This window comes from Anopheles coustani, chromosome 3 (assembly GCF_943734705.1).
Source record: "Anopheles coustani chromosome 3, idAnoCousDA_361_x.2, whole genome shotgun sequence".
NCBI lineage: Eukaryota > Metazoa > Arthropoda > Insecta > Diptera > Culicidae > Anopheles > Anopheles coustani.
In genome coordinates, this window is record NC_071288.1 from 33,727,387 (window position 1) to 33,746,051 (window position 18,665).

Sequence of the window (18,665 nt, forward strand, 5' to 3'; positions counted from 1 at the left end):
ATGAACTTGAACTTGAACGAGAGGCCGGTCGCCATTCAATGGCGCACTGCGTGCTAGAAGGAGCTTTCCGTTCGGGTAGACCGCATAGTTAGTACCTTGTAGTGGGTTGTGGCTGAGACGCTTATGCAATAAGGGGGGGCACTGTTTCGAGAAATATGTATGTTAAAAATTAACAATTTTACTAGTGATTCAGTAATTCCAAAACATTACGGCGGGTTTGTTCGCTTTTGGGTAACCCTCACAGTTCTTTCGAAAGTTATATTTAAAAAATAAAGAGTAGTATATTTAGGTTAGTTTCGCAACGTTTTATTTTACCAACGTTAGCAACATCGATTGTTATGTATTAGATCACTAGAAAAACTGTAATATTCAAACGTGGATGTAGACACTCTCCGACAATGTAAATAGAAGGCCATAAATAACATTAGTTGTCCTCTGAAATGAACCAAGAATAAGGTATAAAATAGAACCAGTCGCTCCCGGTTTGCTTTGGAATTGGGAAACTTACATGTTAATACTCTATAACTGTTTTTGTTTTTTTTTGTATATTAAACAAAGGCACATTGGTTAGCTGTCCAAGGGAGACTTCACAATATGGAGTAAGTACACCACAGGGTGGCTCAGGGATTGTTCCGATACTTTGTGAACAGCGTATAGAGCACCCGGAGGGTAGATTTTAAATCCATATTGACGATATCCTCGGGCCGAGCCTTCGGTTTAAGCCCTTCGTCCATCATCAGCTCAAAAGCGAATGCCACATTGTGCGTCATTTGGTCGGCATCCTTGGGCGTTAGATGGAAATCGTGCAGTGGAACAAAAAATCCTCCGAGTAGCCCCATCAGCAGGCACAGGAACACACCATCCTTGAAATCGGTATTCAAATCTGCCGCCTCAAAGTTTAGCTTATTCAGATGTTTGTTGACAAACGATATCAGCGACCGTTGTACCACTTTCAGCTTATCCGGGGCGTGATCGAACAGCGTGTCGAACGCGTCCGGTTCGCAGCGCATGCCCACGTCGTCGTACGACTGAGTAATCTGTTCCTGGAACCGCTGGCTGGTGAGTTTTCCGTTGAGCTTCTGCACCATCACCACCGTTACGGCGACGTTTTCCGGAAGGCGAATCGGTGCCCGATAGTGGCGTACGAGTGACACTAGCAAATGCAGAATCGAAACGATGTTCTTCGTGTGAACGCTTTCCACCGTCCATTTCGGGATGTTGTGGTGATAACCGAGCGTCTGCAAATGGAGTGAAATTTAAAAATTAAATTAATTGCCTCAGCCCTCTATAGCGGGGTTTCTGCCTCTTACATGATTCACGGCATTCAACACAACGGACAGTTTCTGGCGTTGACCCTCGGCGGACTGAGTCACTTCTGGTACATTTAGCTTATTATTCGACAGCTTCTCCCACAGCTTCTGCAGCACTTGTCCATCGTACAGATCTTCCTCGATGTTGCTCACAATGATTCGTTCCTCCACCAGCTCGTCGTTGATCCAGTCGATAAGCACCTGAAGTAGTTCCCTTACCTTGGGACTTTGGAGCGACGCAGGCTGAATAATCGACCGTGACTCATTGTCCTCCAAGTTGTAGTCCTCCGGTGGGATGATCGGGGCGTTTGGACTGCCAGGCGAATCGATCGCAATTTTTCCTTCCTCCTGAATTTCCTGCACTGCAGCGACGGAAATAGAAATATAAACAGATGTTTTGTTTACTTTTTTTAACCCTCATTCGTGTCTACTGATGTGTTTACGTCATTGATTGTTTGGGCGTACCTCCCACCCACAAGCAACAGATATTGAGCTGCGAGGCTTCCAACTGTTGGTTTGATAGCGAAAAACGCACAGCAAATTGTGGGATTGCGAATAGTTTTCCTCGGAAGTGAATCATCACGGCAAGAACACATCTCATCAGCTGTGCTCGTTCCGTTTTCACAAGAGGTTTATCGCCCATAAAAGGAAATGTACTTCACGCTATATGCAGGAGCACCCTCCGTAGAATTCACTTTCGCCGTAGTATTTCTTACCTTCCTTGATGCGCTTCTTCCTTCCCAGGGTTCCGATCTTATCCCAAATGCTTTCCTCCTTATCCGATCGGCCGGATGTTGGAGTTCTTGGGGATTTTGGACGAGTTAAAGTAGACATTCTTGCGAAGAAAGCTACACTTTCAATATTTCTGCAAAGATACTGAACACTGTATTATATTTACCTTGACACAAAACTTATTTTGACATTAAGACAGGTACGGCGAAATAAGACGGGGCTCGTTGAAATAATTTAAATTCCTATTTTTACAATTCAAAGAATGTAGTGATAGAACTGAAATCTGTACAATTAACTTAATGAGAATATGATTCCGTATTATAATACAAGTTTTAGTGAAATCTGTAGTCCTTAAATAATTGATCCCTTTCGTACCCACCGTTCGTTTCTGAAGGGCTTTGACAGGTTTCGCCAACAAAAACACAGAAACATTGAACTGTCATCGGTTGGTTAAAGCAACTGGTGCAAGTTTTGCAGGAAAATCTTCCTATAATAAATACGATTTCTTAGTTATTGTAATTGGCAATGTGTGTTCATACTTACTGAAACATTCTGCACAGTTCTTACTGAAGTTTTCGATGGATGATCGTTACTATCGCGCCATTTGAAAGCAGTAGTGGGTAGTACGATCGGTTGCCCGCCGAATGACGTGGAGAAAAACAGCAGGGTCAATAAACAAGTGCTTTTCAAACTAGTGTATTGAAGATTTGGACACGGGTGTTACTTGAATTAAGTGGTAAAAATGTTTGAAATAACAGACACACAGAGTACGTTATGTTCCAATTACCGTCACGTTTACTTACTATCGTAGCAGCATAACCTAACCCTTTTCGATTGCTTCCTTTCAGAAATCGGAGTCGGCTTGGCTGGCTTTGGCATAGCGTTTCTATTCCTTGGGATGCTTTTATTGTTCGATAAAGGTTTACTGGCGATAGGAAATGTACGTAACCAGCTCGGGGGCCGATCACTCTCTTCTATGTTGCTTCATGGAAGCTTTCTTCTCTCCCCCACAGATTCTTTTCGTGTGCGGCCTAGCCTGCGTGATAGGATTGGAACGAACGTTTCGTTTCTTCTTCCAAAAGCATAAAGTGAAAGCATCGATTGCGTTTTTCGGTGGCATTGCCATCGTGCTGTTCGGGTATCCGTTGATCGGGATGCTTATCGAAATGTACGGCTTCATACTGCTCTTCAGTGGATTCTTCCCGGTAGCCATCAACTTCCTGCGGCGGGTACCGGTGTTAGGCAACTTCCTCAATATGCCCGGCATCAGTAGGACCGTCGATTGGTTAGCTGGCGAATCGGACCGAACAACGGTATGATAGGATTAAGGCAAGGTTCCCGTTCGATCGTTGATCACCGGTAGCGGGTGGAGGTAGTTAATTTTATTTTTCTCTTACTGTGTCAACCTGTCGGCTGCAAAGCATCATTGCGTGAAACGAAGCTACTTTTGCATCGAAAGAAGCTATTACACAAATTACATTTTTTGGTAGACACTGGGCATACTGCTGCATTGTTTGTTCATCAATTAATTTGATTAAAGTATTTGTGCTCGTATAGTCAGTAGGTACTAGGAACGAATTTTTTGTTAAGTTATGATCGGTTCCATCGTGGTTATTCGAAACAGTTTTCCAACAAAAGGCACTAATCAATAAACAGTAACTCGTAGCTGTAGTTTATGATGCCACAGCTGATCTTCTTTTTGTTTCTATGAAAAAGACGCAGTTTTACTTACCTAAACACTGATGCAGCAATATTCTTCTTTAAGTTAATTAACGAACAAAAGACAAATTTGAAATACCAATTTATAATTACGCGTTTCGAAGCCATAACACGATTGTAATAATCCTCAATAATCTGTACATATACCAATAAATTTTGTATGTTTTAAAGGCGTTGTTTTGGGCAAACATGCATGCAATATATATTCTTCAAGCACTTCGAGAATCGAGGATGCTTACGAGGGAGTGAACCTGCTTTGAACGGTTTCTTCTAACTTCGTCTATCATTAATAATATCATTTTGCTTCGCAAACATAATCAAACCAGTACTAAGCTTGAACTTGAATTATAACGATGACGATGACCCCAAAGAACTTCACGCTACCCACCAATTTCTGAGATTCCCAAACAACCGCTAGCAGGAGTTGAGTTTCCCATTAAACTGGTCCAATTTCTTTCCAGGGAAACGCTTACACCAACTGAAAAACGAAGCGCACTAACCGGAGCAGGCAAGGGTGGAACTAATGAATGATCATGCGTGTCTAATTAATGTCCGGTCATTTCTAGCACCTCTCAAAGTTGGAAATAAAGATCGTTCGCTAATGATTAAGTCCCGAAAATAAAAATCCATTGTTCGTCATGAGAATAATGTGGGTTATTGTAACGTTTTTTGTTAGTTTAAGTTATGGTCTCACTAAGCTAATTAAGATTTTTTGTAATTTTTATTTTTCGTTTTTTGTTTCTTTGTTGCTACTCCCCTCGCAAATGTTTCGATAATTAACGTCTAATGTCGAGTTAAACAAACCCTCTCTACCTAAAACAAATGAATGATCATAAAATAAAATCATGATCGTGTGCTTCTCGTTGGTAGGATGGTGTTGTATACTGCGTGATTTGTGGCATACCCAGAAATTATTCACCTCCATCAATGATCGGCGCTAAAATGGTTCCACCCAGTATGGAAGAACACGCATGGTATTCGGTTGTAGCTCGATCATCGTTTGGTGCATTGCGTTTCAGGGCGAACACAATTAAATACATTCAGTTTTGGATCTCCATGGGCACTATTGGCTCGATAGAACAGTTTACTTGTCGGATTCTTTTTGTAGTCGTAGGTATCCCTTTTCTCGCCCAACTCTTGGAGTTAGGCTGAGGAAAGTTACAAAAATCTGTTTCACGAGCTTCGTTACATGTACATACAGTTCGAACACCTAGTTCCGAGTCGTTGGTGGTTGTTGTGTTGGAATAGGACGCGTGTACCGAACACGACTTAGAAAAAAGAAGGGAGTTTTTGGAAATGGAGGATTGGGTTGGCAAAGGCAAAGGGAGCACCTTTACCCAGGGACAGTGGAAGGGAAGCGAGGATGGGTTGGGTAAAGGAGCGAGGGTAAAGGGTAGTGGAGGGGATTACAGAACTTTCTTGATTTCATCGTACAGCACCAGCACAAACGCACCGCCAGTACCACGCAGCACGTTGGAGAAGGCACCCTTGAAGAAGGCACCGGTACCTTCCTGCTTGGCGATGGTGGCCCAGCAGTGCAGCGTACCCTTGTAGACGATCTCGGACTTGGCGCGACCGGACTGCATCATCATGCGACGGCGGACGGTGTCGAAGGGATAGGACACGATACCGGCGACGGTGGTGACGACCTGGGCGATAGCCCAGCTGACGTAGAACGGCGTGGTCTTCGGGTTCGGCAGCATACCGCGAGCAGTGTCGTAGAAGCCAAAGTAGGCAGCACGGTAGATAATGATACCTGATGGATTGGGGAAATGAGCACAGTGATTAGCTCCGGGAGGATGCAGAAAACCACCTTGTCACTTACCCTGGACAGATACACCGAATCCACGGTACAGACCAGTGAGACCGTCAGACTTGAAGATCTTGGTCAGACAGTCGCCCAGACCCTTGAACTCACGGGCTTCACTACCCTTGCCGACATCAGCGGCCAGACTGTGTGGAGGAACAAGTGAAATATAAAAAGAGATCCATGCATGCGATGAGTACCATGGTGATTGACTGTTACCCCCTCACCATAACCCCACTTACCGGGTACGGGCGAAGTCAAGCGGGTAGACGAAGCACAGCGAGGTGGCACCGGCCATACCGCCCGAGGCCAGGTTACCGACGAAGTAGCGCATGAACTGCGTGTTCTTGTCCACGCCACCGAGGAACACCTGCTTGTACTTGTCCTTGAAGGCGAAGTTGAGGGCCTGCGTTGGGAAGTACCGGATGACGTTGGCGAGGTTACCGCGCCAGAACGCACCGAAGCCCTGCTCGCGCGGGATGCGGACGAAGCAGTCGACCATACCCTTGTAGCGGTCCGCCTCGGCGATCTGCTTCGAGATGTGCTGGACCTGCAGCAGCAGCTTGACGCGCTCAATGGGGGCGACGGCCGTCTTGGAGATTGCGGCCGAGATGCCACCGGCGGCGAAGTCCTTAATGAACGCGACTGGATCCGAAAGTCCCGGCATTGTGGATGGTTACTAGAATCAAATGGGATGTGATCGTATTAATGGTTAATTTTAATCCTACGGCTGATTTGATTTCGTAACGCATAGCCTCCTAAGCCCATAGATGAGGATATTTTACTTAGCCTTTCTACTTGATTAAGAAGGAAATTTGCTTCAAAAAGATTCTCGTCAAGTGATTGTTTCATGAAACCAGCAAAATAAATGATCTTTAATTTAATTTTTCTCTTTCAAACCAAATTTAAAGTAGCGATTTTTAAATTGAATATTCCTACAATGAAATCCTCGGTTCGACACGTGTTATCGATTTCTTAGTTTGCTAACGGTTCACTCCACCTTTCACCGGTAGTTCACCATGATTTCGTTTATTTTTAGATACAGCTGTGTTGTTATTGATTCAATTTCTTTGAACTTCATGGCACTAGAGAAGTGTTATTTGTTTAATAACAAAAAAAGAAAAACATCTTTCCGTTCGTACTCAAATAAAAAAAATCACCCAACGATTCTGTTTACCTTGCAGCGTTACCTAGCGGAAACACTTGACTGCATAAGGATTTGCTAAAAAAAGATTTCAACTGGTGCGCCAGACACGTGTCTATTGGGATCGAAGATGATAGAGAAGGAAAAACTGAGATACGAAAAAGAATAAAAACAAATCGTATCCTTCACCCTGATACGACGACTGCATAACCATTGGCCCTGTTGTTGCATCACCGGGTCGATACATTTGCACACTGATAGATTGCATGCACGATCGATGACGCGTCTGCACGGTGTCGCTCCTAACGGCTTCGTGTAGTAGATAAAATACTATTCTATTTTCATCGGTGCGCTAAGCCGAAATCTTCCGTTGAAGTCCAAGAAGACCTTGTAAATTTTTCTTTGATTTTCGTCTTGCTGATCGGGTTTCGGTTGGGAAGCACGGGAAACCGTTAAATAAAACGGTTTGCAAATTGATTCTAAACACCTCTGGCAGTGTAATAGAATTGCACCAGTGATTATCTAACCGCACATCATCTTTTTTGCACCAGCTGCCCTGTAATGTCGCTGCACAAATTCGACAAACTTTCGTTACATAACTGCATCTTCACTTCGGAAACGATTTTTTCGATGGGCATCACTCTTTCGCGTTAGAAACCAGCTGTTTGTGATTCACTTTTTAACCTTTTGTGTCCTTTCGATTCCACGACCGTGCGCAATACGTACTTGCTGTATCAGGAAGGCTGAAGTAGGGATTATCCTTGTTCGATTGGTGGGCCGGATTGGGCTGCTGTTGCTGGTTCGCACGAGATCGCGTCTGTGTTGCGGTTTGGGATCCTTACTAAAAGACCGCAGGACAGCGAGTGACGTCCGGTGCTCAATTTATGAACCTATACCCAAGCCGATATCGGGGCCCTTCCGATTCGCGATCGCCGTGCCGTGCCCTGCTGGGAATGGTGCGCGCGCAGCTCGCGACTCCTCCCGAGGTTGCACCCGAGGATTCGGTGCGGATTCGGCACACTGTGCGCGGACGCCCTTCCAATGCACCGTCCGAGGCGGGAGATCATATGATCGGTGAGAACAGGTTCATGCCTGGCGCTTCTTTGTTTGTTGTTTGGGAACTTGTCTGGATACCTGCTTGCTGAAGGACAAACAAACAAGAAGTATTGGGGAAGGTTTTTTTTAAAATTTCTTCGAAATGGCGCTTGTCAAAGTTCAAACAAACGGGAGACGGAAATGGAAAAGAAGTGATTGTACATTAAGTTAAACAGTAGAGAAAATAAAATGAAAAATAATTTGACTGCCCCTCGTTCAACAAAATTGCGTCATAATGTTTATTGACTTTTTAAAAACATTTAAATTTTGAAAGCCAAACAATCTTCCTAGCAGCTCCCTGTACAAGATGCCTATAAAATACGATATTAAAATACTATTTCCACTGGACGCATCCATCCCATTTTGCGCCACATGCACAACCGCCCCTGGTTACGCCGCTTCCCACGAAAACCGGTATCCCGCGCGCGCGTGCATCGTTGAGAGATGATGCGGTACCGTACCGGTGCGAAAATAGTTACGCCTGCCCTTGATCTACAGCGGCCACACGGACACCCTGCCACGGGGTGGCAGCCGATCGTCACTGTGCAATGTCGTTTGGCGGTAGTTCAACGTTTGACCAAGAACGACTTGCCGAACAACGGAACCACGGGCGCGCACAAACACACACACATACATGCACTTGCTGTGCCAATTTTAATGCCATACGATCGATCGATGCGAATGCAGCGCAGCGAAGGGCACAGCGGAGTGCATCCGTCCTGACCGTGCACCAACGGCAGCATCGTCTGCGAAGGGAAATGGGTGGGAAAATTTGAGCTATTTACGGATCCGCCAAGCGATCGAGAGTGCAAGTGATCTTCGTCGAGGCGGTGTGCGGGAAAAGATGGCTCTAAGCGTGTCGCTGGGTCAATGATTTCTTCCGATTTTCGACATGCATTTCGAGTGTTTCGGTTGGATTCTGTTGTGCGCTAGCTTTGGTTTTACGGCGACACTTCATTATTAAATACGACATTGTAGAATGGCGCCGCACATGCATAATTGGAAAGGAGCAGGTTCGAACGTAAAAATGTATAACCGGTCAGCATGAACTAACAACAGTAATAAAATTTTACTAGCAAAAGGTTTAAACGAAACAGAAAATATAAGAAGTAACATTTTTAAGGGCATATTTGTTTGAGCTAACATCATCCTACCAATGTGTTCAATTCAGGGAAACAATTCTGGGAAACACGCTGAGTAGTTGAAGTTCCAATGAACAAAATATATTGTTTTGAAATGTCACGATATTCCCTAGAATGAGTAGGCCTTTCTCCAGGGAAAGTTACTGTGACCGATCAACTCAAGAATCAAGAATCTAACAAAATATTAACCTGAAATATGTCACTTAGTAGATGCGGTAGAGTAGATTATATATTTTGTTTTATTTTTTTTTATATATATTATATATTTATTAAGGAATAATATATATTTTTGTATTATTCCTTAAAACGAGAGTGTTGTTTAAGTTTTTTTTCAAAGTAGAGTAGCTCAATTACTTTTATCAATATTTAATCGATGACGCAACTGCGTCAGTTGTACATAGTTGAGCAAGTATTTTTATATGCTTTACGATAGCAGATTTTTAAATAACTATGCAGATATTGGTTATATCACAATTTATCTATTTGAACTTTTGAAATTCGGTTGTTTTAGCTTGTCAACCTCTTTCACACTTCCCTTAGACAGACACGTGGTACACCGCGGAAGAAAATACACGCAGATACTTCGATTCAAATGAGGGACGTCATAAATCAAACTGTCTTCTTGCTTCAGAACGCTAACATCAACCTTTGTTGCAAAGCTGCCATTTGGAGTTACTTCCTACGGAAAGGATATAACAGGTGAATGCGGATTGATTTCTAACCAACAGTTAAGCAGACAGCTTGCCGTTTTCCGTGTTACGGTTGTCCGGAGTTCAAATTCAACCGCTTGCTTGCATGGAAATGCATCGCAAGGTGTTGCCAAACGCGTTTCGTGCTAATGCACTTATAATGCATTAAATCGTTTTATCGGCGTGTAGACACCACAGGGAGTGGATTATTAGATTCGGGATCATATTTTCAAGGTGCGGTGACCAGGTGGCTTCATTCCAGTGTAAGCTGATAAGTAGGCTTGCTACCGGTGGCGGTTTGGCAAAAACAGGTTCCAAACGTACCTGATTTGAGCCATGATGAGGATGAGAAGGAGATTGATCTGTTTCAAAAAGATAAGAAGGTAGGAAATGAAGTTGTTTTACGTCCAAAAAAGTTTCCTTTCTCTTGATCATTTGTGGATTTCTTGCTTTCCAGGGACTCGCACGTATTCCCCCCGAGGGGATTTCAATCCAGGGCGAACTTCCTGCGCCTGACATCTTGAGATGAGTCAGTGCGATAATTAATCAACGATCTTGCCGTCAAACGGTTTATGAAAATCCCCAACATACTGTTTCATTTTGAGGGGTTTTAATGATGTGCCACCGGCCAGCGACGTCGGACGGATGACGCAACGCTATCACTTTTAACCATAGTACGCGTGAGGAATAAAATATCTATCCCGCAAAAGGCCCTACAGTGAGTCACTTATCTCTGGCCAATCAACGCAACGAGGGAACGTTGTCGCAGGGAATTTTAATAGTGTATCTAAAATCACTCGTGCCCTTTTCCCAAACACTTTGTTCCTTGAATCGTCATACGTGAATCATGTTGGCCCCCTTGATGCAGAACTTCTTGTTTCGGGAGGTGTGTTATTTGGTAGGTGTTTTCAAAATATTTAAAACGCATCACGCCCGATACTCATCAGTATGTTGCCTATTTTTTTATGCAAACTAGTTACAGGAACATATGCTGAACATTGTGTTCCGCGATCGAACCACGCTTCGTGGTCGTAAACTTCACTGTGTCAACGCATGGCACTTATGCGACCTTTATCGGCGTAGAGCGTGCAATTTTTCCGCGCAAGCGGGTCTATGTTCCACCGCACAGGTGAAAAACAACCGGTTTACATTGTACATGCTTGGAGGCGTGCACATTCCCACCCTTTTTCGATAAGATGCGATTTGTAGAGACAAATGTTAATTTAATTACACTTTTCCCGTGTCGGCATGTTCGATGGTTCGGTCTTATCGTACCGTGGGGTGCTAATAGCTTACTAATTCCCCATCCTGTTGACAGCAGTGTCCATCGTTCCACTTGGTGCCAATGCTTTTATTAAGGGGCTCGTGTCGTGCCGTCGTCCCTTATTCTCCATCAATGTCCGCACTGGAAAGAGGAAAAAACGGATTTGTTACACTATCATTGTTTACATGGTTCTACTGGCGGGATGGTTCCCGAAATCGTTGCGGCCGCAGCAACGTACCTTCCAGTGTAAACTCGTCCACCCCGCACTGCGTGACGTGCCCCCGCACACCAGCCACTAACGCTGGTAAAGCCGGTTGTAAAACCGGGAAGCCTCCGACAACTGGAGAACCCAATGTACACACCGTGTACCGAGGCCCGACACCACTTGTGTGTCAACTATTTAAGTGTCGCCGGTCGTTGCAATTGCAGTTCAATCGTGCACTAGCCTCCAGCGGGGGCACTTGTTCTACTCAACTAACGGCATCACTACCTTAGGTCGGGACCCTCCTCCCAAGCGTACCCAAACACCGGCAATTCCCGAGACGCACGATCAACAACAAACGGTGTGACAGGTTCGCGCCAGGCGCCAACTGCTGACAAGTTTACAAACAAGTGCGCCTTCCGTGCTGGTGCCAGTGCGTCTGAGTGCAAGTGACGCGTTATCAGCGACTGTGTTCCCTCTACCTTCCACAGACCACAGGAAGGCGGTTCCTTCGTTCCATCAGCCGGTAAGTGAGCAGCGTGTGTACACGCGTGGAGACGAGAATTTCCCAGCGTCACACAACACGCTGGTGACGCCTACTCGATATGGTCGGTGGGGTTTATGAATGAACCACGGTACCATGTGTAGACGGGTGCCGCTGTAAAATCGCGTGCCGCTTCGATGCATCAGGACGATCACCACTGCGAAGACGGACTTCCCGTTGTTGGAAGCGTTCCGAAAATGGGCCCTGCATCGTTTATACTATTTGTGAGTGTGTGTTTCAAACGGACAAAAATTAAACTGGACCATATGGAGCCGTTGATCGTTACGCAATGGCTCAGTGTACAACCCGGCCGATATTGCGGCACGCCGGGTAGATGAAGTTTGCACCACAGCAACACCCGGCCAGCGTGAACCTTTCGCGGGCCATTGTTCATCAAAGTCGGTCAGATTGGATTATGACGACCGTGGAGTCTTGCCGTTGCTGCCACGGCAATGATGATGGAGCCTATGATCATCGATTAGTCTCGCGTCGTCTTGGCCACATGGTGGGTACAGCTGGCCGCATTCGATTACCGTCCGCACCCTGAGGAAAGTGTCCCTACGTGCCAATGGGCCACTGCACGTGTATTACTTCATCCTGGCGGGTGAACGTCGTGGAGTTCAAGATCCTCCCTGCCCGCATCGGTGAACCGCGGCGCAAACCTTGAGAGGTTGCGGCTTTTGGATTGCGCGAATTTGAATTCTTTCGACCACCGGCTATTCACGCACTTTCGGTTGCTGGCGTGCGCTGGCATAGTGTGGTGGCTCAGGGTGATGGGTTTGCGATTCTTGCTTGGAAGGCGTAAGTAAACGCTCTACCAGCATGACCCGTCGGATCTGTTTGCGTAGCGACCCGACGGCGTTTGGGGAGGGATTAATTTAATTGAACAAAACCCCCCGCTCAAAACGGTGAGTACGTTCCCTTGCGTGCATGGTGGCATGGTTTCTTGGTGGAAATTTTTCTTTCCGTTTCGGCATTACCGTTTTGGCGGCGCTGGTTTCGGGTACGACGGCAGCAGCGCAGAAAAGTTCTTCTCCACACCGTTCTATTCCGGCGGACCGTTGCACGATTTGAATGGTAAAACTAGTTTAATATCGATTGTGTGCACGTGCCGGTAGTGATATTTTCAGATCTTTAGAAGAGAAAAAATGTTTTCCAATTTTTCGGATTCGTTGGTGGAAGTGAACAAATAGGCATAATCAGTGCAGTTTGAGATTTAGTGTTAATTTTAGTTTCAAAACTAGTGCCAAGTGGGAAACATAATTTTTAAAACAGTGGTGTGTGTTTTGTAACAAGATAATTTATAACCGAAAAGTGAATCAGTCCATGCAACTGATACAAAATTTATCTGCGGATTATCTTTTATAAATAATAATCAGCTATACTGTAAGCTATTACTGTCTAACCTAATAAAAATCGATCTGTCTGGCATTAAAACTGTGGAACCCTATTAGCATTGTTGATCAAACGGTGGATAGGCTGTTGGTTTAAATGGTTCCGTTGACCTTCTAGTAACGAAAGTGTCTATTTTGTCACTCGTTCAATATTTCAAAGCATAGTCTAGTAATTCAAAATGAACACTTTTAGATTTATTATCAGTTTCGCTTTATATTCTTGATGTCCCAATGGTTGTTTTTTAAACGATCAAATCGGTAATTCTTTAGGCCTAGTTTATTTTTTTTAAATTTAAATGTGAATTTTCTTGTCCCTGCAAACTTTAAAATGCACTACTGAGAGGAAAACAAGTAGGAATGTTTCAATTCTAAAAAAATGGTGAACGCGTACAATAAAGCACTATGGTTTTCTAGTTTACCTTTTTGTGCTATCGGATTAAAGCAATTAGAATCGTTCGTTGAACTTTCGATTTGATTTTCCGTTTCTTTTTGCTTAAGAATTCATTCTCTTCGGTTGAAAAGTCGTTGTACAGAAGAAATAGTTATGTTTATTTTATGTAAATGGAAAATAAGAATTTTAAATTCTATTCCATTTGATTGTCGTTCATGCTTTGCTGCCACCAACACGTTTTTTCTGTTGCTTGATAATCTTTTTTTCTCCTACGATCCGACATAGACAGACACTGGTTGTCTCGTTCATTTCTGTCCGGCGTCTTTAGACTTACAAATGTTTCTCATATCTTCCAAGTGTATTGATGCACGGCGAAGTGTTCAGTTCAGGCAGCTCAAGATAAGCTTTGATGAAGAAAGCAAAGTCCTTGAACTTGGACGAACCAGATGTATGCAATGGAACCGCGGTACGGCGCTGTGCTTTACCATGGCAAGGTCGAACGACCTCCAGCTGGCGTAGAATGGCTAGCTGCAAATCAAACAGAATGGCTAACCATTGTACCAGAAAAAAGAGGCCATTGGCGCGGTCCAGTTCGCACGGAACCCGCAGCTCACGGCGTGCGCCTCTTGCCTCTGGTGGCTTGGGTTTCTTGAGACCCGCACATGAGTAATGTTGATTTTTGCAACCGACAGCGGGGTATGGAAAGATTAAGCTTCTAGTTCTCATTACCGGTAATTCTGCTCGCCAGCACCGTGCTGGTTGCTTTTTCGGATAGAGATCGTCTCAAACGGTTGTGGTAGAACGTGGCGGTGTGTGAGAAGCCGTGCTCTATTGTTCTAATTATTGTCGCAATGTTTCACTTTACAGAGATGCATCTGTTTCACTGGCAAGGGCAGCTGGTTCTGCTCAACTTCCTGATGTTTATGTCCTGGCGACCATGTCGAGGTAAGTTGCTTGCGCTTCGTTAATGAAGATAATCGAGATCGCTTAGTGCTTTAATTTTTGTTTTATTTTAAAGGCCTTAATGTGCCCAACTATGCATCAAGCTTTCGCGCCAATCCAACCAGAAGGACGGAATCGTTCGCCGGTCGCCGGGAACCGGTCTACTACGATGACGACTACGAAGCAGCCGCTACCCGTGCCGCCTCGCAGGAAGTGCGCCGTGGGAAGCTGTCCGCTATTTCGAACCCTGACTTTTACTTTCCTCCCGATCCCGAGGCGGATCTGGCCGAGGCTAACATTCCGGTGCCGGTCATCGAGAAGCAAAAGTCTCGTCAAGCACCGGCTGGCGGGGCGGGTTTCTCCTACAACCCGAAGGACAAAAACGGACCATCGCACTGGTATCGAGTAGATGCACGTTGCGGTGGCCGCTACCAGAGTCCGATCCTGCTCAACACCAGCAGCGCTCAGCTGGTGAGCCGCAAGCGCCCGCTCCGACTCGACGGACAGACCAACCTACCGGATACGATCCTGCTGCAGAACGATGGTCACTCGGCAAAGTTTACCTACAACTGGCGCATCGGCGCCGATCGGCCGGTGCTGCGCGGAGGCCCACTAAAGACGAAGTACCTTTTCGATCAGTTCCACTTCCACTGGGGCTCGAACAGCTCGATCGGTTCGGAACACGTCTACGACTACCAGCGCTACCCGATGGAGATTCATCTGGTGTTCTACAACGGACTGTACGACTCGTTCCAGCAGGCACGGGAACAGGTGGACGGCATCGCAGTGGTGGGTCTGTTCTACGAGATCTATCAGCATTCGGTCGACGAGCCGCTGAACACTTGGACACGCTTTCTGCGCAACGTGATCGAGCCGAACAGTGAGTTTACGATTCCGTTTATCGACACCTTCCCGCTGTACGAGGTGATCGGGGATGTCGAGTGGCCGTTCTTTTCGTACGAGGGTAGCCTAACGACGCCGCCGTGTCTTGAGACGGTCACGTGGATCGTTGCCGCCAAGCCGCTGCTGGTGACGGAGAAGGAAATGCGCCAATTCCGCCGGTTGGAGTCACCGAGTGGTCCGATGGTGAACAACTTCCGGCCCGTGCAGAAACTTAACCATCGACGCGTTTTCTTGTACTAGATGCCGGAAGTACGCTACAACAGAAGGACCTCAACTGAGGATGTCATGTCGAGAGTCCACCTGTATTGATTGACTGATCATTGTTGTTCAATTATTTTTAAGACACACCAAAGGAACATTATATTAGTCTTAAGTACATTTTAAACCATCACTTTGCCAATCCCAGCGAGTGAAGTATTAAGTTTTTATGTCAATAAATATATTTTAAACCAGTATTAAAATGGCAACCATTGAATATATGCATTTATTTTTACTAATAAGGATTCACTATTTTGCTAATATTATCAATTAAAACGATTTTTAAGATATGAATTGTTAGCTACGAAGCGTGTCAACTAGCTCAAATACGGAAGATAATGGCAGTTCTTCTTTGACTTTACTTTTTCGTTTTAGTCGTCAAGACCTGTCAAAAGTTTACTTCATTTGGTTTTCCAGTTTTTTCTTGATCTTCATCTTCAGACTCAGATTAATCTGTTTCATTGTAGTATAATTGTTTCTTGTTGTAGGAAAGTTTGCTTTTCATGGAAAGGTCAACTTCCTTGGGTTCTATGTAATCTAATTTTTGTATGGAATTTTTTGCTCAGAACCAACTCCTTGGGAGTTGTTATGGCTCTCGTTAGAATATTTTGCAACATGTGGTTTGCCGGTTGAAGTATTTGTTTTTAAAATACTTACATTCTGTTCCGTGGATTTGAGCTTGTAAAGGTAGGCGTAGATATATCTACTTAATTGGATTGCAATGCGTACGGTAATTTACGAATTGCTTTTTATTTTTAAATGTTTTAAATGAATGATTACAATGTTATAACGAAGTTCAATCAGACGCGAGCATCCAGAGTTCGTAAGCGGGAGGCAGCTCGGGGCAACAAAGTAGCACGTGTGTTATGGCGGGTGTGATGTTAAACAACTAAAAAATCTGTTCTCCCACAGCCAAGGGGTGATAATTTCTTACTTGACTACGTGAGGGCCGTGGTTTGGAAAGAGTAAGAAAACGGGGTTTCAAAGAACAACAACAGATATCTGTTACCCCTTTGTACTACGATTGTTGTTAATGTGTCACTCGGTAACATGCATGTTTGCAATAATCTGTTTTGTCTTATGAAAAGGTTTAATACGATCAACTATATGAACCACTCAAACAATTTTACATAACAAACTGGACTTTTAAAAAACTCTTAGAGGTGTTACATGTACGTTTAATGAAAATGAAGAGATAAAATTAGAGTACCGGATGGCAGCTATCGATGATATAGCACGATATCGCAAATTCCTTATCGATGTGCTGTGTTAAAACGTGTGCATTTTAATCTGTAAAGTATGGTAGTTTTCAAAAGGGGCCTAAACACTATGTTTAAAACGCGGTACGAACAAATCAATTTCCGTCATCACGCCAATTTGCGCCATCTAGCGTAAATGGAGCATTTAGTAGGAAAAAAAAGCTACATACAAACCTGTCTTTTGCTCATATAAAAATGATGTGCTCATCGCACAGCATGTACTATTCGGTGGCGAAAAAGTGCAGCGCGAGCCAGTTTTAACCGGGAGTTTTAGAAGCGTGTCGAATCGTTTACCCGACAAAGGGTTGTTTTTTTTACATCAGCTCTTAACTTTTTTGTCTCTCTCCAATGGGTCAATTGCGATTCACTGGGACATGCCAATGTCTGATGCTTTTAGCGGTCCTTCCGCTGGCCGTGGTAAATGGTGAGTAAAATGAGTCGATCGAGTGTTTTTGCTGCGGAATAAGAGTAAGAATTGTGTGATAATGTATGTCAATTTCGGGGTAACCTTTGTCCGTTGGTAGCCGACTTTTCCTACGACGATCCGGATCGCTGGGCCGAGACCGACCCGGACTGCGGTGGATCCCGCCAGAGTCCCATCGATATCCAGCTGCAGTCGACGAAGCCTGCGTTGGGTGGTGAAGCAGCCCTCCAGCTCGATGGAGGCGCCCGGAAGCCGGTATCGATTACCGTGACGAACAACGGGCACACGGCGCAGTACACGTTCGACTGGAGCAAGGACAGCGAGCGACCCCGCCTCACCGGCGGACCGCTCGGCCAGGATCCGTACGTGTTCGAGCAGCTGCACTTCCACTGGGGCGCCGAGAACGATCGCGGCTCGGAGCACACGTTCAACGGCTTGAAGTTCCCGCTGGAGGCCCACTTCGTGTTCTTCAAGCAGGAGTACGGCTCGTTCGAGCAGGCCGTCAACCAGCCGGACGGGTTGGCCGTGCTGGGCGCCCTGTACGTAGTCGGCGGGATAAAGATTAAGCCGGGGGCGAAGTGGGCGCGCCCATTGCCGAAGGTGCGCGAGGCGGGCAGCTCGATCACGCTCGAGGGCCGGGAGCTGTTCAGCCTGGACTCGGTGGCGGGCGCCGAGTGGGACCGGTACTACTCCTACCCGGGCAGCCTTACCACGCCACCGTGCGCCGAAAGTGTCACCTGGCTCGTACGGGAAACCCCGGCCCTGGTGGCCCAAAAGGATCTGGACCTTCTGCGCGCCCTCCTCGACTCCGACGGGAAGCCGCTGGTCGACAACTTCCGACCGGTTCAGCCTCTCAACGACCGCACGGTGGTACGCTATGGGTTCTAGGGCGTTCTCCTCCGTCACGAAGCCACCCTTTCCCTCCCACTCCCTGCCCGAAAACCTCGTTTGGTGCGAATTGGAATTCCTCAGCGCTGGAACTGGTGCAGCGTGCACGATTGCGGATGTTAATGCGGCCAGAAGGGGAAACTGGTTATGCCCGACCTAACCGACACCCAACGAACAAACGGGTCACACACGAGTATGAGAGCGAGAGGGTTGAGGTATAGCCGGGAGGGTGGGGGCTTTCATTTCACGGTCAACTATTAATCAAAACCATTTTCGGACTCCATATGATGTGGGTGCGGGACAAGGCGTGGTAGAGAAAAAAAAGTCAATGGACCAGCGGCTCCACGAAGGGTTTCCAGTGGTTAAATATATTTTGCATGCTTAATCTGCTTGCGTTCACGGTGCTTTCTTTCTAATTGCGACAATTCCCAGGCCACATGAATGAAACTTTCCGATTGCTAAGGAAACGATCAACGGATAGCTGGGTCGGCTAGGACAAAGTTATGTGTTGGAATGCTAATCAAATCTATCGGTTGCATAGAAGAACCAGAAGATAAC

At 45.6% G+C, this 18,665-nt stretch overlaps 6 protein-coding genes across 7 annotated transcripts in view; 4 read left to right on the forward strand and 2 right to left on the reverse strand.

Moving 5' to 3' along the window:
* LOC131271489 (vesicle transport protein GOT1B) overlaps positions 1 to 4,393 on the forward strand; it is a 433,296-nt gene extending 428,903 nt beyond the window's left edge. The window contains exons 2-5 of one of the 2 annotated variants that reach the window (XR_009180120.1): positions 2,499 to 2,809; positions 2,891 to 2,982; positions 3,056 to 3,414; positions 4,223 to 4,393. Coding sequence is in view for 1 of the 2 variants with exons in the window: in XM_058272933.1 (XP_058128916.1) it covers positions 2,785 to 2,809; positions 2,891 to 2,982; positions 3,056 to 3,355; positions 4,223 to 4,243 (438 nt within the window). In the remaining variant the exon portion in view is untranslated. The remainder of the gene's footprint in view (positions 1 to 2,498; positions 2,810 to 2,890; positions 2,983 to 3,055; positions 3,415 to 4,222) is intronic. The other variant, XM_058272933.1, reaches the window with a different exon arrangement.
* The window catches only part of LOC131271470 (adenylosuccinate lyase), a 331,885-nt gene that overhangs the window by 119,374 nt on the left and 193,846 nt on the right, over positions 1 to 18,665 (forward strand). The gene's annotated exons all lie outside the window — the stretch shown is intronic.
* Positions 291 to 2,181, reverse strand: LOC131271477 (beta-parvin). The gene is made up of 4 exons (XM_058272921.1): positions 2,027 to 2,181; positions 1,311 to 1,672; positions 509 to 1,238; positions 291 to 435 (listed from the first exon to the last, which is right to left on the reverse strand). Exons 1-3 carry the CDS (start codon positions 2,142 to 2,144, stop codon positions 621 to 623), a joined length of 1,098 nt encoding a protein of 365 aa, XP_058128904.1. The 5' UTR covers positions 2,145 to 2,181; the 3' UTR covers positions 291 to 435; positions 509 to 620.
* Positions 4,517 to 11,453, reverse strand: LOC131271481 (ADP,ATP carrier protein 2). The gene is made up of 6 exons (XM_058272926.1): positions 11,141 to 11,453; positions 10,870 to 11,043; positions 7,439 to 7,853; positions 5,811 to 6,247; positions 5,587 to 5,714; positions 4,517 to 5,517 (listed from the first exon to the last, which is right to left on the reverse strand). Exons 4-6 carry the CDS (start codon positions 6,233 to 6,235, stop codon positions 5,168 to 5,170), a joined length of 903 nt encoding a protein of 300 aa, XP_058128909.1. The 5' UTR covers positions 6,236 to 6,247; positions 7,439 to 7,853; positions 10,870 to 11,043; positions 11,141 to 11,453; the 3' UTR covers positions 4,517 to 5,167.
* LOC131271473 (carbonic anhydrase 13-like) lies at positions 11,526 to 15,667 on the forward strand. Its single transcript, XM_058272916.1, has 3 exons — positions 11,526 to 11,630; positions 14,301 to 14,378; positions 14,452 to 15,667. Exons 2-3 carry the CDS (start codon positions 14,303 to 14,305, stop codon positions 15,516 to 15,518), a joined length of 1,143 nt encoding a protein of 380 aa, XP_058128899.1. The 5' UTR covers positions 11,526 to 11,630; positions 14,301 to 14,302; the 3' UTR covers positions 15,519 to 15,667.
* LOC131259725 (carbonic anhydrase 1-like) lies at positions 17,170 to 18,107 on the forward strand. The gene is made up of 2 exons (XM_058261304.1): positions 17,170 to 17,212; positions 17,320 to 18,107. Exons 1-2 carry the CDS (start codon positions 17,170 to 17,172, stop codon positions 18,105 to 18,107), a joined length of 831 nt encoding a protein of 276 aa, XP_058117287.1.

What these genes read in the sequence shown, in the direction of transcription:
- LOC131271481 (XM_058272926.1), bottom strand. Translation starts at nt 6,235, where the DNA reads ATGCCGGGACTTTCGGATCCAGTCGCGTTCATTAAGGACTTCGCCGCC. An exon ending in CTTGACTTCGCCCGTACCCG is followed by an intron (nt 5,715 to 5,810) that starts GTAAGTGGGGTT and finishes TCCTCCACACAG; the next exon opens with TCTGGCCGCTGATGTCGGCA. An exon ending in ATTCGGTGTATCTGTCCAGG is followed by an intron (nt 5,518 to 5,586) that starts GTAAGTGACAAG and finishes CCAATCCATCAG; the next exon opens with GTATCATTATCTACCGTGCT.
- LOC131271473 (XM_058272916.1), top strand. Translation starts at nt 14,303, where the DNA reads ATGCATCTGTTTCACTGGCAAGGGCAGCTGGTTCTGCTCAACTTCCTG. An exon ending in GTCCTGGCGACCATGTCGAG is followed by an intron (nt 14,379 to 14,451) that starts GTAAGTTGCTTG and finishes TTTATTTTAAAG; the next exon opens with GCCTTAATGTGCCCAACTAT.
- LOC131259725 (XM_058261304.1), top strand. Translation starts at nt 17,170, where the DNA reads ATGCCAATGTCTGATGCTTTTAGCGGTCCTTCCGCTGGCCGTG. An exon ending in CGGTCCTTCCGCTGGCCGTG is followed by an intron (nt 17,213 to 17,319) that starts GTAAATGGTGAG and finishes GTCCGTTGGTAG; the next exon opens with CCGACTTTTCCTACGACGAT.
- LOC131271477 (XM_058272921.1), bottom strand. Translation starts at nt 2,144, where the DNA reads ATGTCTACTTTAACTCGTCCAAAATCCCCAAGAACTCCAACATCCGGC. An exon ending in GAAGAAGCGCATCAAGGAAG is followed by an intron (nt 1,673 to 2,026) that starts GTAAGAAATACT and finishes CCGTCGCTGCAG; the next exon opens with TGCAGGAAATTCAGGAGGAA. An exon ending in TGTTGAATGCCGTGAATCAT is followed by an intron (nt 1,239 to 1,310) that starts GTAAGAGGCAGA and finishes CTCCATTTGCAG; the next exon opens with ACGCTCGGTTATCACCACAA.